Genomic DNA, 17,582 nt, shown 5'->3' with positions numbered 1-17,582 from the left:
TGCTATTGAAAAGCAGTAGTGAAAGGGGACATCCTTGCCGTACTCCTGATCTTAGTGGGAAAGCTTCTCACCATTAAGTATGATGTTAGCTGTAGATTTTTTGTAGATGTTCTTTATCAGGTGAGGAGGTTACTCTCTATTTCTAGTTTGCAGAGTGTTTTATCATGAATGAGTGTTGGATTTTGTCAAATGCTTTTTCTGCATGTATTGATACAATCATGTGGTTTTTCTTCTTTAGCCTGTTGACATGATGGATTACATTAATGGCTTTTTGAATGTTGAACCTGTCTTGTGTACCTTGAATAAATCCATTTGGTTGTGGTGTATAGTTCTTTTTACACATTGTGTTGATTTTATTGGCTAATACTTTGTTGAGGATTTTTACATCTATGTTTATGAGATATTGGTCTGTTGTTTTCTTCTCTTGTAAATGTCTTTGCTTGGATTTCATATTAGGATAATGCTAGTCTCATAATGAGTTAGGAAGTATTCCCTCTGCTTCTGTCTTGTGGAAAAAAAATTGTAGAGCATTGGTATAATTTCTTCCTTGAATATTAGGTAGAATTCACCAGTGAATCCATCTGGATCTGGTGTTTTCTGTTCTCTAAAGTTATTAATTCAATTTCATTAAGTGATATAGGCCTATTCAGATTGTTTCTTCTTGTGTGTGTTTTAGCAGATTGTGTTTTTGAAAGGAATTGTCCATTTCATCTAGGTTATCAAACTTGTGGGCATAGAGTTGTTCATAGCATTCCTTTATTAAACTTTCAATGTCCATGGGAATCTGTAGTGATGTCCCCTTTTTCATTTCTGTTAATAGTAATTTGTGTCTTCTTTATTTTCTTAGGCTGGCTAGATGCTTATTGATTTTATTGATCTTTTCAAAGAACCAGGTTTTGATTTTGTTAAATTTTTTCTCCATTGATTTCCTGTTTTCAATTTCATTGATTTTTGCTCTAGTTTTTATTGTTTCTCTTCTTTTGCTTACTTTGGATTTAATTTGCTCCTCTTTTTCTGTTTTCCTAAGATTGAAGTGTAGATTATGGATTTTTTTTTTTGCCTTTTAGTGTGCCTTGTATTTTTTTTTTTTTTTTTGCGGTACGCGGGCCTCTCACTGCTGTGGCCTCTCCCGTTGTGGAGCACAGGCTCCGGACGCGCAGGCTCAGCGGCCGTGGCTCACGGGCCCAGCCGCTCCACGGCATGTGGGATCCTCCCGGACTGGGGCACGAACCCGCATCCCCTGCATCGGCAGGCAGACTCTCAACCACTGCGCCACCAGGGAAGCCCTGTAATTTTTTATTGAAAGATAGACATGATATACTGGGTAAAGGAAAAAAATAGACTTTTAGTAATATAGCGGTAAGGGGGAGGGGAAGCATTCTATAGTCTTGTGATTAGGTTTCAGTCTTGGTGAGGCTGTGTCCCCTGTACTGTTTGGGCTTGTCTGGTACTAGATTTTGGTTATGCATCTTTGGCAGGCCTATTAAGATGCTCTGTTCTCGTTGCATCTTATCAGGTGGCGCACTATTCTGATTTAGTCTCATTACTGATTCTGTTCACTTGATTACTTGATTATGGTGGTGTGTGTCTGTATTCTCAACTATAAACTTTTGTTTTCTTTTGTACTTAATAAATATTTTGTGGGGAAGAATTAGAAAATTAGAAAAATATTTATTCTTCATTATACCTTCAATTTATTCACTTATTTGTATTGTCTAAGTATGGACTTGACAGTTTTCTCTTTATTTAGCGGGTTATAATCTTTAACCATCATTATTTGTCCCAGATTTGGGCATTGAGAACCCCTTCAAGCTTCTTCTGTTTCCTTTTTACGATCTCAATAATCCTTTGAGCTTTTTTATTTAAAAAAAAAAGTTTGTTTATCTATCTATTTATTTATTTATTTATTTGGCTGTGTTGTGTCTTAGTTTCAGCACGTGGGATCTTCGTTGTGGCATGCAGGATTTTTTGTTGTGGCTCGCAGGCTTCTCTCTAGTTGTGGTGCGGGCTATTAGCGTGCGCAGGCTCAGTAGTTGCGGCACATGGGCTCTCTAGTTGTGGTGCACGAGCTCTAGAGTGTGCGGACTCAGTAGCTATGGTGCGCAGGTTTAGTTGCCCCGCAGCATGTGGGATCTTAGTTGCCTGATCAGAGATCCAACCCGCGTCCCCTGCTTTGGAAGGCGGATTCTTAACCACTGGACCACCAGGGAAGTCTCTGAGCTTTTTTTTTTTTCTTTCCTGATATAAGAAGATGGTCCAGGTTCATCAAATAATTTTCCTATCTCAGCCCTGGATTCAGCCATTACTTTAAGGAGCCCTGTTTATTTTTAGAAAAGAATGATGTTTACAAGTGAAGATCCAGCTGCTAGGTGTGCTCTTGGGGTGTTGTTCCCATGCATGTATACATACACACATATATATGTAGACACATGGATATATATACACAAACACGTATATATACATATATACTTCATATATCGATATGCCCATATATATACTGATCAACACATATTCACATTGACACGTTCAATCCTTTTAATCCTATACCACAAGATTTATCCAAGTGTTCTCCCTTTCTGATAATGCGAGACCTGTCATAGTTAGTATTTTGACCTCTTAAGCTCTGCTGACCTTACTATTTAATGGCTACCTTTATTAAAGTACTTAATTGTCAGGTACTGTGCTAAGTGCTTTTGTTATCTAATTTGATCTTCTCAACAACACTGTAAAAGCTTTGCAGAAGGAGAAATGGAGACTAAAGGAGATCATATAATTTTCCCATACAACCACTGAATGACCGAACTAGGGTTGGAACTTTGGTCTATGTGAATGTAGTGTCTATACTCCTAACCATTAAACTATTTTTAGCTAGTGCTACTGTAAGCACATTTCTTTTGGCTTAACTCCTGAAGGAGTCGAGGATTGCTGGTTTACAGGGTATGCATATATAAAATTTTGATAAGCCCTGATATATTACCCTCCAAAAGGTTGTACTAGTCTGTACCTACCAACATGGAGAGTGCCAACTTGCTGGCAATCTCCCTGACACTGAATATTGTCTATTATTTTAGTTTTGTGTAGTTTTGGTTTTTTCCTTAATCAGTTTTGAAAAATCCTTGTCCCTCTCCAGTCTCTTCATAACGAAGCCTATTGGATTATATCTGTTCTCTCCTCAAAATTGTTTTATTGTTTTCTCTTATTCTTAGAGAACTATCCAAATGTTTCAGCATGGCGTTCAAGGAGGCTCTTTATGGTACGGCCTCTCCCAACTTTCTGTACCTGAGTCCTCAGTCTATGATCCAGCACGCCACATCTATTTTAGTTCTCTAACCACTTTCTCTTGCTTCTGAGTCTTTGTATATATTGTTTCTTCTGCCTAGAACACCGTTTTCCACTCCCTCATTCTCTGTCTAGTCACCTTGCTCTTTTTAGCCAAGTTTTACTTATTTTTCAGTTCGCAGTTTAGATTCACTTCCTTTGGGCAACCTGTGATACCTTTTCTACGTGGTTTATTAAATTGAAATCAAAGGAAACCTTACTGAGATATTAACTGTATCTGTGAAAACTGCCAAGTAAATTAAAAAGTATAACCAGCTTTCAAAATCTTATAATGGTTTATGGCAAACTACAATGTAGTTTAATTGTGTTTTTTTCCATAAAGTACCTGCCAGCCTGTCTGGACTTGATGCAAAGGACATTGTGGCGGTGCTGAATGAGGAGGGAGGCTATCATCAGATCGGACCAGCAGAGTATTGTACTGACTTCTTCATGATGTCCGTGACCATAGCATTCGCCACCCAGTTGGAGCAGGTGAGATGAATGATTCATGAAGAACTTGAAAACATTTTATTTTTAATACCTGTCTTTTAGGTATTAAAAAGACTTGCAAGTAGACTTACAAAAATAATTTAGAAAAATGTTTTCTTTCATATCAGAAAGCATTTTTGTTTTAGGAAAAGAATAAATTGGGATGATCTTGGTAGTAAGAGAATAAATTAATCTCTTAGAATTTAGAGGAAAGACCATAAATAAGCATTGTTTCACATTGTATTCTGTGACATTGTAAAGACTGTTATGAAATGATTTTTTTCTAAGTGTTAAATACTTTACTTTTTGGAGGAATATACAATGTTGGGAACATTGTCTCAGTCAGACCTTATAGCTGTCAGGTCTGGGATTAGATTTTACCTTATTTACACACTAACAAATTAGCCTAAATGCTGCCAGAAGACAGAAGATTCTTGGGTCAGAGAGAAAGGAGTGTACTGCTCTTAGCACAGCAAGCAACATGAATATCAGCATATTTTTTTCAGTTCCCCCTATCCCAAGTCCCATGGAGGTGACATAGAGGGGCTCAGGTGGTTGCTCCACACTCATTGGGAGTGTGTCACAGCTGAGGAACACAGAACTTAGGGAATGTACGACTTTTACTGTAAGTAGTCTAGGTCTTTGTCTGGGAAGACACGTTACTTTATCAAAGTTATGAGCTGCATAAACAACGCTGGGAGATGGCCTGGATAAGAGTGGTCAGGGCCTTGCATTCTTGTTACACTCAGCAAGAATGTGCAGGGATGCTCAGGGCCTGTGGCCGATTGCTTCCTCCCAGCAATGGCTCAACACAAAAGTAGCTGTTATTTCATTGTCCTTTTCAGGATCGAGTCCAGTTTTTTTGACATTGTCCATTTTTTTTGACATTATGTTGATCTATAGCACCTGAAATAAATTAATACTTTAAAAAATAGAGGATATGGCTTATGACTTTAAAATTATCAGACTATTCACTTTCTTAGAGGTTTACATTTCCCAGATAATCTGCATTCATAAGTGAAATATGAGTTAGTGACCACACTAAATCTTAGTAAGATCTATCAGGTAAAGATTTTTCTCAGGAAATGTGTTTAGCTCTGTCACACTGAATTCATGCCCACTACAAAAAGTACTTTTTACATATACGTATTCTTTGAGCTTTACTCTTTCTCTCCCAATTTGGTACTGTCATTTTCTCATTGACACTATATATATGTGATTTTGTCTCTCTCCATCAATTTTCTTTTTTTCCTCTCTTCATAAAGCTCTGCTTGTGGATTGCCCTGGCTTAATGTGCCACCCTGGTTGGGGAGGAAGCTAGATGTCCACTGTCTGTTCATTAACCACATCAGAACACACATTAGATAGTGAGTCTACTGTGTTTTTACTGTGTTATTAAATACCTGCAAAGTATTTTAAATTGCTACTTTATTTTTAAAAATATTTTTTCAACTCCCTAGGAAGGCATAATTTTACTTGTGTTATGTTTTGTGAAATAGGTATGTGTTCACTACTTTGTTATGTTGTACTTCATCCTAGCACAACTTTAGGGGATTATTATTTTCATTTTTGAGGTGAGGAAACCAAGTTTTGAGAAAGTTTTTTAGCTAGTAAATATCGTAGGCATTTCTGGCCATATGGTCACTCTCCACATTCTCTTGTTCCCATATTTTGCTCTGTTGCCTCTGAAGGGGTTTTGGAGTAAGATCAATTTGAGTTGGAATCTAATTCTCACTACTTACTGGCTTCTTTAACTTAGGCAACTTACTTAACCTTTCTCAGGCTTGAATTTTCTCAGTTGTATGGCGGCAGTAGTACCAGCCTTGTGGGTGTGCATGAGGAATGAGATAAAACTAATGTGCTTAACATGTAGTTTTTATGTGTGAACCTATATTTATATAGTGAAAGCTTGTGGTAATTGACCTACTGAATCCACAACTAAAACTAATACAGTTCTTGGTAATACAAAGCAACTTTTTAGGACAAGTCACTCAGTTTAGTTAAAAATAAAAAAAAACAGATTGATGTCTGGCAAGCTATTTGCTATCTCTGATAAAAATTAAGCCAAGTAGGTTCCTCAAAAGATTAAACAGAATTACCATAGAACCCAGCAATTTCACTACTGGGTATATATCAAAAGAATTGAAAACAAGGTATTCAAATAAAAACTTGTACATAAATGTTCATAGCAGCACTATTTACAGTATCCCAGAATATCCCAGAAATAACCCAGATGTCCATCTATGGATGAATAGATTAACAAAATAAATAAATACACACACACACACACACACACACACACACACACTCACACTCACTCTGGAGTATTATTTAACTATAAAAGAAATGAAGTACTGATACATGCTACAACAAGGATGAATGTTGTAAACATGCTGAGTGAAATAAGCCAGACACAAAAGGTCACATACTGTATGAGTCCATTTATATAAAATATCCAGATGGGCAGACCCATAAAGACAAAACGCAGATTTGTGGTCACCAGGGGAGGGAGAAGTTATGGGGGAGCAGAATGGGAGTGGCTGCTCAGTGGTTCTGGTGTTTCTGTTTGGGGTGATGGAAAAGTTCTGGAACTAGGTAGCGGTGATGGTTGCACAACATTGTGAATGTACTTAATGTTACTGAACTGTACAGTTTTTAATGGTTAAAATGATAAATTTTCTGTTATATGTATCTTAAGATAATTTTTTAAAACACAAAAAATTAAGCCCAATAATTTATTCATCCCTTGATACTGCTTAGTATTACTTGTTTGCTTTTTTCACTCTTTATGGACAAGCCAAGGATTTTTAAAAATAGCAGTTTAGTTTTTTTCTTCTCAAGCTAGTCAAAGGTAGTGTGAGAAAGCATCTAGTGATAAACAAACATACCTTTCAGATGCAAATAAGTGACTTAGAACATTGATAATGTAAAGTAGTAGAATGCAGGAATGAAATTAGAGTAAGAATACTGGATTGTGATAATTTTGCTTCCTTTTTTAAATATTGAAATTAGGGCAAAAAACCTGTTTCTAAATCCAAGGATGATAAAGGATGTTTAAAAGCATCTCTTCTCTTAGTGGGAATTACTCAGAATTAAATGTGCTATGAAATATAAAAGTGCTGTCTTTATTTCTTAAAATTTTTATTGCTTTCTGACTATGGAAGAAAATAAAAGAAAATAAAAGTCTCTTTTAATTAAACTCCTCAGAAATAATCACCCATAAGGGCAGTATATTCTTTTCCTCAGATATTTTCCCATTCACATAATAGCTGACTATGTGCTAGGCAGACTTGTAGAAGTGAACATGTATTATCTCTTTTAATCCTTCCAAGAACCCTAAGAGAAATGGAGGTACAGAGTGATTAAGTACTTGTCTAAAGTCTCATAGCAAGCCATTGGTGGAGCCAAAGTTGAGGGTCGGGGCTTACTCCAGAATTTGTGCTCTCAACAACTAAAAGTGTATATAGGTGCTGGCTCTCAATAAATATAAATCTACATGATTAAAATCCACATGATTAAAATGTAATCAAACAAATACATTTTAAAGTATAGGATTAAAGTAATAACTTGCTTTGTATATAAAATATATTTAATATAAAATAAATAACTTTATTGACTATTTACTGTGTGCTCAGTACTGGGTTGTTTTAATCTAAGTGGTTAGTACTTTTATTTTCAAACTTAACAGACTTACAAACTGTCCTGTTAAGTTTTTTTGACTTAAAAATATTTTAGGGGCCTCCCTGGTGGCGCAAGTGGTTGAGAGTCTGCCTGCCGATGCAGGGGATACGGGTTCGTGCCCCGGTCTGGGAGGATCCCATATGCCGCGGAGCGGCTGGGCCCGTGAGCCATGGCCGCTGAGCCTGCGCGTCCGGAGCCTGTGCTCCGCAACGGGGGAGGCCACAACAGTGAGAGGCCCGCATACCGCAAAAAAAAAAAAAAAAAAAAAATATTTTAGGTAACTTTCATGTCACTATATCATTATTTAGGAGCCATATTGTTTGATAACTATAATATTTTTAAGCCATCTCCTGTTGCAGAACATGTCAATTACTTATAGTTTGTTACTTTTAACAATGTGCTAGCAAACATTAAAGGTCCGTTAGAAGGTATTTTGCATTTTATGGGACAAGCATCCCATGTCTTCATGTCACATGGCCAGGAAACTACCAGCTTTGAGAAGTAACACTCCTAGTATGGAAGACACCCTTTTTTTTTTTTTTTAATTTTATATTAGACTATAGTTGCTTTACAATGTTGTGTTAGTATCAGGTGTACAGCAAAATGATTCAGTTATACATACATACATATATATATATATATATATATATATATATATATATATTTAAGTTACTACAGAATATTGAGCAGAGTTCCCTGTGCTATTCAGCAGGTCCTTATTGGTTATCTGTTTTAAATATAGTACTGCATAGGGCTTCCCTGGTGGCGCAGTGGTTGAGAGTCCGCCTGCCGATGCAGGGGACACGGGTTCGTGCCCCGATCCCGGAAGATCCCACATGCCGCGGAGCGGCTGGGCCTGCGAGCCATGGCCGCGGAGCCTGTGTGTCCGGAGCCTGTGCTCCGCAACGGGAGAGGCCACAGCAGTGAGAGGCCCGCGTACAGCCAAAAAAAAAAAAAAAATATATATATATAGTACTGCATATATGTCAATCCCAAACTCCCAATTCATCCCTTCCCCCCACCTTTCCCCTTTGCTAACCATAAGTTTATTTTCCATGTCTGCAGATCTGTTTCTGTTTTGTAAATAAGTTCATTTATATAATTTTTTCCCACATGTAAGTGATATCATATGATATTTGTATTTCTCTGTCTGACTTACTTCACTCAGTACGATAATCTCTAGGTCCATCCATGTTGCTGCAAATGGCATTGTTTCATTTTTTTAATGGCTGAGTAATATTCCATGTATATGTGTACCACATCTTCTTTATCCATTCATCTGTCGATGGACATTTAGGTTGTTTCCATGCCTTGGCTATTGTAAACAGCACTGCGGTGAACATTGGGGTGCATGTATCCTTTCAAACCATGGTTTTCTCTGGATATATGCCCAGGAGTGGGATTGCTAGATCGTATGGTTGCTCTATTTTTAGTTTTTTTTTTTTTTTTTTTTTTTTTTTTGCGGTATGCGGGCCTCTCACTGTTGTGGCCTCCCCCGCTGCGGAGCACAGGCTCCGGACGCGCAGGCTCCGGACGCGCAGGCTCAGCGGCCACGGCTCACGGGCCCAGCCGCTCCGCGGCATATGGGATCCTCCCATACCGGGGCACGAACCCGTATCCCCTGCATCGGCAGGCGGACTCTCAACCACTTGCGCCACCAGGGAGGCCCTATTTTTAGTTTTTTAAGGAAACTCCCTACTGTTATCCTCTGAGCATATTTGTGTGTGGATGATTTACTACCTTTACTTTATGTTTGCTTTTACTGGTGAGACTTCCCATTTGTAATTTTCTTGTTTCTAGTTGTGTCCTTTTCTTTCTACCTAGAGAAGTTCCTTTAGGATTTGTTGTAAAGCTGGTTTGGTGGTGCTGAATTCTCTTAGCTTTTGCATGTCTGTAAAGTTTTTGATTTCTCTATCAAATCTGAACAAGAGCCCTGCTGGGTAGAGTATTCTTGGTTGTAGGTTTTGCCCTTTCATCACTTGAAATACATTGTGCCACTCCCTTCTGGCCTGCAGAGTTTCTGCTGAAAAATCAGCTGATAGCTTTTTGGGGATTCCCTTGTATGTTATTTGTTGCTTTTAATATTTTCTCTTTGTCTTTAATTATTGTCAGTTTGATTAACGTCTGCATGTTCCTCCTTGGGTTTGTCCTGCCTGGGACTCTCTGCACATCTTGGATTTGGGTGACTATTTCTTTTCCCCTGTTAGGGAAGTTTTCAGTTATTATCTCTTCAAATATTTTCTCAGGTCCTTTCTCTCTTTTTCTGAGACCCCTATACAGTGAGTCCCCTACATACGAATGAGTTCTGTTCTGAGAGTGTGTTTGTAAGTCCTATTTGTTCATAAGTCCAATGAAGTTAGCCTAGGTACCCAACTAACACAATCAGTTGTATAGTACTGTACTGTAATAGGTTTATAGTACTTTTTGCACAAATAATACATAAAAAACACAAAAAATGAAGAAAACTTTTTTGTTGTTGTTGTTGTTGTACGCAGGCCTCTCACTGCTGTGGCTTCTCCCGTTGCAGAGTACAGGCTCCGGACACGCAGGCCCAGCGGCCATGGCTCACGGGCCCAGCCGCTCTGTGGCATGTGGGATCCTCCCAGAGCAGGGCACGAACCTGCGTCCCCTGCATCAGCAGGCAGACTCTCAACCACTGCGCCACCAGGGAAGCCCCGAAGAAAACATTTTTAATCTTACAGTATAGTACCTTGAAATGTATGGTAGTACAGTACAACAGCTGGCATACAGGGGCTGGCATCAAGTGAACAGGCAAGAAGAGTTACTGACTGGAGGAGGGAGAGGAGGTGGGAGATGGTAAATCTGAAGGATTATCAGCAATAGATGGAGGTTAAGCTGCAGTTTCACTCATACCTCACATTGATGGCACAGGTTCTGGTTCCTTGCTGGAACCAGATGCATGTTCGCACCTCTGAAAGTTCACAACTTGAAAGTTCGTATGTAAGGGACTTACTGCATTGCGAATGTTGGTGCTCTTAATGTTGTCCCAGAGGCCTCTGAGAGTGTCCTCACTTCTTTTCATTCTTTTTTCTTTATTCTGCTCTGTGGTTGTGATTTTCACCATTCTTTCTTCCAGGTCACTTATCTGTTCTTCTTCCTTGTTTATTCTGGTATTGATTTCTACTAGTGTATTTTTCTTTTCAGTTATTTTATTGTTCATCTCTGTTAGTTTGTTCTTCAGATCTTCTAGCTCTTTGTTAAACATTTTTTGTGTCTTCTCAATCTGTGGTTCCATTCTTTTTCCAAGACCTTGGATCATCTTTCCTATTGTTACTCTGAATTCTTTTTCGTGTAGATTGCCTATCTCCACTTCACTTACTTGTTCTTTTGGGGTTTTATCTTGTTCCTTTGTCTGGGACATATTCCTCTGTCATGTCATTTTCTCTGTTTCTGTGATTGCGGTTTCCATTCTACAGACTGCAGGGTTGTAATTCTTATGGCTTCTGCTCTCTGCCCCCTGGTGGATGAGGCTGGTCTTAGTGGCTTGTGCAGGCTTCCTGGTGGGAAGGACTGGTTCCTACCTACTGGTGGGTGGACTTGGGTGTTGTCCCTCTGGTGGGCAGGGCCATGTCAAGGGGTGTGTTTATCAGGAAGTTGTGGGCTCAGGAAAGCTTTAAGCAGCCTGTCTGCTGATGAGTGGGGCTGTGTTGGTTGCTTGGCCTGAGGCATCCCAGTACTGGAGCCTACAGGCTGTTGGATGGGGCCAGGTCTTGGTGAGAAAATGGTGGCTTCTAGTAGGGCTCATGCCAATGGGTACTCCCCAGAAATACAACCTCCAGTGTCTTTATCTCAGTAGTGAGCTACAGCCAACCCCTGCCTCTACAGGAGACCCTCCAATACCCGCAATTAGGTCTGGCCCAGGTTCTTATGAGGTCACTGCTCTTTCCCCTGGTTCCTGGTGCACACAAGAACTTGCGTGCACTCTCCAAGAGAGAAGTTTCTGTTTCCCCTGGTCCTGTGGATTTCCTGCGATCAAATCCCTCTGGCCTTCCACTCCAGATGCCTTGCAGGCTCTGCCTCCCGATTCCAGACCCCTAGGCTGGGGATTGTGATATGGGGCTCAAAACTTTCATTCCAGTGGGTGAACCTCTGAGATATGATTATTTTGCAGTTTGTGGGTTGCCCACCCAGCAGGTATGGGATTTGATTTTATCGTGATTGTGCCCCTCCTACCATCTCCTTGTGGCTTCTTGTTTGTCTTTGGATGTAGGATATCTTTTTTGGTAGGTTCCATTTTTTTTTTTTGTCGATGGTTGTTCAACAGTTAGTTGTGATTTTGGGTGTTTTCTTGAGAAGAGGTGAGATCATGTCCTCCTCCGCCATCTTGTTCCACCCCCAGTAAACATTTCATTTGTGAAGGGCTCCATTTTCCCCCTGCAGCAGCTCCTTATAGTGGGCAGAAGACAGCCTTTTGTAACTTAATTTATAGGTCTCCAAGTTTTATAAGTGTAGCTACAAAGCTTTTTTTTTTCCCCATCAAAAGAAGTTATAGTAAATAGCTTGGATTAAGATTTCTTAAAAACCTTCTCTCATTTACGGAGAGGATGGTGGAGTAAGGGTATGTGGAAATAAGGAAAGCTCAGTGTAAAATATTTGACCACTTTCTTCTAAAAGAACTTTTATGGAGTTTTCATTGACTAGTTGAATGAAACATAAGCTTTAAAACAACATTAATGTATAAAAATATTTTAGTCTCTGTGCTTGTGTAAGATAAACCTTTAAAAATTAAACTAGTGATTTGGTAGTAATTTGGCAGAGATTTAGAAATTTTGAGTTACTAATTTAAGGCTTGAAATAAAAAATCATTTTAGCAAATATTTTTGGAGTTTGTTAGACATCTTTAAGGATGTTTAGTGGTTTATAATGTAATAATCATTTTTTTCCTTAAATATTTAGTTAATTCCATGTACCATGAAACTTCCAGAAAGACGGCCTGAGTTTTTCTTTTACTATTCTTTACTGGGAAATGATGTTACAAATGAACCCTTCAATGATTTGATCAACCCAGACTTTGAGCCAGAGAGAGCATCTGTTCGAATACGTAGCAGTATAGAAATTCTTCGTGTTTACCTGGCTCTTCAGTCTAAACTACAGGTAGGTATGGCAGAAAATTGTTTCCTGTGAGATGATTTTTTAAGCATTAAAGAGGTACCCAAACTCTGTCTTATTTCTGAAGTGGATATCATCTTTCTGCCACATCTTTTAATTTTTTAGGAATTATCCTGACTTGTACAGTCACAGCATGACAGTTACTTCAGAATTTTAGGAGATATACCGCCTTACTTTGTTACTGTGGAAAGAGGTAGATCAGTTATCGGTCATCTATCATAAAAAGTTGTACCTGGAGCTTAAAGCTGCGGGCAGGAGGCAGGTTTTATTATTGTTAGTGGAGATTAGCTGTCACCACACAGATCACACTTTAGATTTCAGAATTTATACACCTTATTGCTATTAAAATCAAAGAGATGAAACAACTTTCTAAAACCTGTTCTTCAATTTGGTAGTTTTGTAAACCAATTTTAAATTGGACTTTATTTAAAAGTGAACCTTATCTAGTCCAAAATTACTTTTCTGTTTGTTATGATTAATCTTAATCAGACTGAAATGGGTGGTGAAGTAGGGTGGGGTAGTCATTTTTTTTATAGTAAAGTGATCATTCATTAGACTTTGCTTGCGTTTTGAGTGGATAGTGAAAAGAGGCATTAGTGGAACTAAATTTTAGAGGTGGTTCTGCTAAATGCAAGGTATTTAGAAAGTTGAAGGTTATATAAAATGAAATGCAGGAAAAAAGCACGTTGAATTTTATCTTATAAAATTCCTTACCAAAACTATTGACTTATTTATTAGTTTGATTCTCATGGACAATTTAAGTCATAAAAATCCTTTCTCTCCAGCCCATTAAAAATATCACACCTAATAACATTAGGACTGTTATAGGTCATTGCTGATAGTAGAATTTAAAGTATTTTTATGTAATGACTGCATATTGTTCATATGAATACTAGGTTTGCTGTGGCTTCAATGTAGTAAGGGAAAAGAATAGTTAAGTGACACATATCTGGAGCAGCCTTTTTTTTTTTTTTTGGTCGTTGCAAAAGGTGGTAATGTTGAAGTTTTGATTAGCTAGCAGTGATTAATGGTACATTCCACCACCCCAGAGGTATTCTCTTTTACCTTTCACTGTTAAGCAGTCTGTTTTATATATAAAGTTTGAAAAGCAAGAAAAAAGAGAAAGAAATATTCATGGTGTTTTATGGGTGAATAAAACAGAATTATTTGAGTTTCTTTAATTTCCAAATAGGGCTGGACCCATTCACTTATTTTTTAAGAACTGTGTTTAATGTTATAATGGAAATAGAAAAGATGCTTGATGTATTTGTTTTCTGTTTAAATTCATATATTCATGATATAATTTGCATATGTAAGATAGCATAGTACAATATTAAAGTAACCATAGCTCACCAAAGAGACAGAAAAGAGAACGTGATAACATAGGAGTGTACAGTACTGAAAGGAAAAATGAAAAGAATTAATAACTTTATTATTGAGTTCTGGGTAAATTTTGTGCTTTAGCAACAGTTTTTAACAATCATGTTTGAGTATCTTAGCCACTGCAGGTCAATAAGATAATCTGCATTCTGTTTTCCTTCTATGGATCATTTTATAACTTTTTGTTAAGTTTGTGTGTTTAGAATAAAGGAGAAAATATAAAGCCTGATGTTGATTTTCCCTGTCATATTAGATCCACCTCTGCTGTGGAGACCAGTCACTTGGAAGTACAGAAATACCCTTAACCGGACTACTGAAAAAGGGTAGTACAGAAATCAACCATCGCCCAGTCACAGTTGAAGGTGCTTTTACTCTTGACCCTCCAAACCGAGCCAAACAAAAGCTTGCACCTGTTCCTGTGGATCTAGCCCCCACTGTGGGAGTGTCTGTGGCTCTGCAGAGAGAAGGCTTAGATGCCCAGGCAAGTAGTGACCCTCCTTCCCCTCCTCTAGCTTCTTCGATGTAGTTCATGATTAGTCACAAAAGTTGAGCTTCAGAAGCATTACCCCGCATAAGAAAGTATTTATTACTCTTAGGTAGTGGCCTTCATTATATGATAACCTCCTCTCCAAAAAGACCCTTCTGAAAAGTGCTATGGCTTCTGCCGCATTTCATAGGTGACACTGTCCAGAGCCCTTCAGTCCAGTCTTTTCATGTAGTGAAAACCATTCCCCACACCCCCAGCTCGTAGTCAGTAACTGTGGCAGAAGAGGGACTACGGTAGAAGAGAATATTTTTAGACCCAGTTTCCAGTAATTTGCGTTAATGGATCCTTTTTGGTTGACTCAGCCTTAGCTAAGATAAGGTTTTTGGCTCAGTGTTTTATAGTCCTCATACTGTCTGTAGGCAATAGAGACATTTATTTGAATATATATGTTTTTTGATTATATATAGCCCCAGAATCAACTTTAGTGTCATGTTCTTTTAAAGAACTGATTTTTATGTAGGCTGTGAACTGAAGTGAGAGTTTAAAAAGACATATATGCATGTATTTTTAGAGGATAGTGGAGCAAAGGAAGAAAATCATACTAGACTTCTGGGTTTTTGGTTTTTTGTTTGTTTTTTAGTAATACAGACCTCCTTTGTATTGCTTTGGTAGGAATAACCATTCCCAAGGACACCTATGCCTGACTTCTTTTATTGAATATCCCTTCTTGTGCATTAGGATGCATTTTGATATGGAGCTCTGGATATCATATTTCCTTCCTGTTCATCTTCCTTTTTCTGGTCCTAGATGCTATAAGAAAATTTGCAAATTATGAAGAGAAGTAGACTAGGAATATCCAAACTGGGAAAGGAAGCTAATATTTTTTAAAAACAACATCACGATTTTTGCTTAATCATGAAGGAAAGTTCTTTGCATATTATACTTTATTTAAAAATTGTTTTTAGTCTTTAATTGAATTAAAGACCCAGAATGAACATGAGCCACACCATTCAAAGAAGACAGTTTTCACCCCCACAAAGGAGAAGACACACAGTGGGCCCAAGTCTCCACGCGTGTCTCCTGTTCCACCTCACAGTCAGTCACCTCCAACAAGAGACGATGCAACAGAAAGTGAAGTGGAAAGCTTACAGTATGATAAGGACACAAAACCCAATCCAAAGGGTAAGGTATTCTTTTCACAGATCTATCTTTTAGGTATAGATTTTTCAGCCATCTAATAAATGACTGTGCGAGTTTTCATGGGTGCTAAGTAAAAATTGAGTTTTTTAAAGAGTCAATGTAAAAAAAATAATCAGATTAAAGTAATTGCAATTTACTTAACTTCATAGTAGAATTTGCTAAAAGGTAAGATAATTTTTCATTTATTTTCATACTAGAAATAGTAGCTTATTCAAAAGAAATTAAAGAATATAGTTCTTTCGTATAGATTATTAGCAAACTCTTCAGTATCTCAATTTCACTGGAATTTTAGAGAAAAGAGATACTAACTGCCTCTTATAGTAAACTCAAAATAATCATTTTTGATCCTAAAGTTGAGACAGTCTGAGAATGCATTTTTATCTTGTCTTATAAAATTTTTCCATCTGTTATGTAAGAATCTACAGTTAAATTTAGTAGTATAAGTTGTAAGAGCAGTGGTGGATTAGGAGTTAGAAGTTTGGGTGCAAGTTATAGGTCTGTCACTGAGTAGCTATAGGACTTGGGCCATTCATTAAACACCTCTGGTGTATAATAGGATTGGACTAGATACCTCTGTTTTTTCAAGTTTTAGTGTTTTTGTTTGTTTTTAATTTTTGTTGGAGTAGAGTTGATTTACAAAGGTGTGTTAGTTTCAGGTGTACAGCAAAGTGAATCAGTTATTCATATACATATATCCACTTTTTTTAGATTCTTTTCCCATACAGGCCATAACAGAGTATTGAGTAGAGTTCCCTGTGCTTTACAGTAGGTCCTTATTAGTTATCTATTTTATATATAGTAGTGTGTCTATGTCAATCCCAATCTCCCAGTTTATCCCTTCCCCTCCCCTTTCCCCCTTGGTGACCATAAGTTTGTTTTCTACATCTGTGACTGTATTTCTGTTTTGTAAATAAATTCATTTGTACAATTTTTTTAGATGCCACATACAAGCAATATCATATGATATTTGTCTTTCTCTGTCAAGTTTTAGTTTTTTGTTAGACATAGTCTAACAAACTACTTTTTAAACCCTAACCAAACTACTTTTTAAAAAGTGATGTAATTATATCTGCAGTAAGTCTCAAATACAACCGTTCAAATACTAAGCTATATTCACCTGTCTCTTAGAAATATTAGTGCCTGCCAGGCTGCTATCATACCTTACTGCATCGGTACTGTATGCTTTTGTGTTTTGCAATATATGTTGAGAGTGAGAGTAAGCTCTTTTTTTTGCACAGTTCTATAATGGGAATTAAAGCCTACATAATATTGGACAAGTCACTTTAAGAAGTTTATGCCTCAATTCATATGTTTATAAAATCAGATAGTCAAGTCTTTGCTTGAAGGTAAATGAGATGATATCTTTAAATTATCTGAATAACTTAAGAGAAATTGTTAGCAAATAGAATTTTTTTTTAAATTTTTATGTTCATTTTAGCTGTCAGTTCTTCTGAACCAGCTTTACTGGCCCAGCCAGTGACTACATCCATTGCTTCAGGAACAGCTTCAGGACAGAAAATTGCTGTTCCTGCAACATCACATCATTTTTGCTTTTCAATAGACTTAAGGAGTATCCGTGATTTGGAAGTTGGTTTTCCAGTCAACTGTATATTAAGGTATGATTTGATTTTGTTTCAAAATATTTTCTGAGGAGAAATGCCTTTCCTCTGTTTGGGGTTTGCAGAGGAGAAATGTCACCAAAGAAGTTATGACATTTGTTAAATCAGTGGACTAAAAGGATGTAAGGCTATTATGTCCTAATGACTGAACTTAATCAAAGGTGGCATTGGTAGTATGAGAGGTAACAGTCTTGCTAATAATTGTAGGTATTGATAATAATTTGTTAATGTTCCTTTTTAAAATATAGTGACTCTTGAACTTAAAATATATTGTTTCC

General features: G+C 37.5%; 1 protein-coding gene across 1 annotated transcript in view; it reads left to right on the top strand.

Moving 5' to 3' along the window:
- The window catches only part of CEP120 (centrosomal protein 120), an 80,880-nt gene that overhangs the window by 15,970 nt on the left and 47,328 nt on the right, over positions 1–17,582 (top strand). The window contains exons 5-9 of the mRNA XM_060093287.1: positions 3,662–3,810; positions 12,406–12,603; positions 14,252–14,479; positions 15,451–15,667; positions 17,124–17,301. Coding sequence (XP_059949270.1) covers positions 3,662–3,810; positions 12,406–12,603; positions 14,252–14,479; positions 15,451–15,667; positions 17,124–17,301 — 970 coding nt within the window. The remainder of the gene's footprint in view (positions 1–3,661; positions 3,811–12,405; positions 12,604–14,251; positions 14,480–15,450; positions 15,668–17,123; positions 17,302–17,582) is intronic.

The sequence above is a fragment of the Mesoplodon densirostris genome, chromosome 3 (assembly GCF_025265405.1).
Source record: "Mesoplodon densirostris isolate mMesDen1 chromosome 3, mMesDen1 primary haplotype, whole genome shotgun sequence".
Lineage (NCBI taxonomy): Eukaryota > Metazoa > Chordata > Mammalia > Artiodactyla > Ziphiidae > Mesoplodon > Mesoplodon densirostris.
The sequence above is the reverse complement of the archived record's forward strand: the minus strand, read 5'-3'. Positions and strand labels throughout refer to the sequence as shown.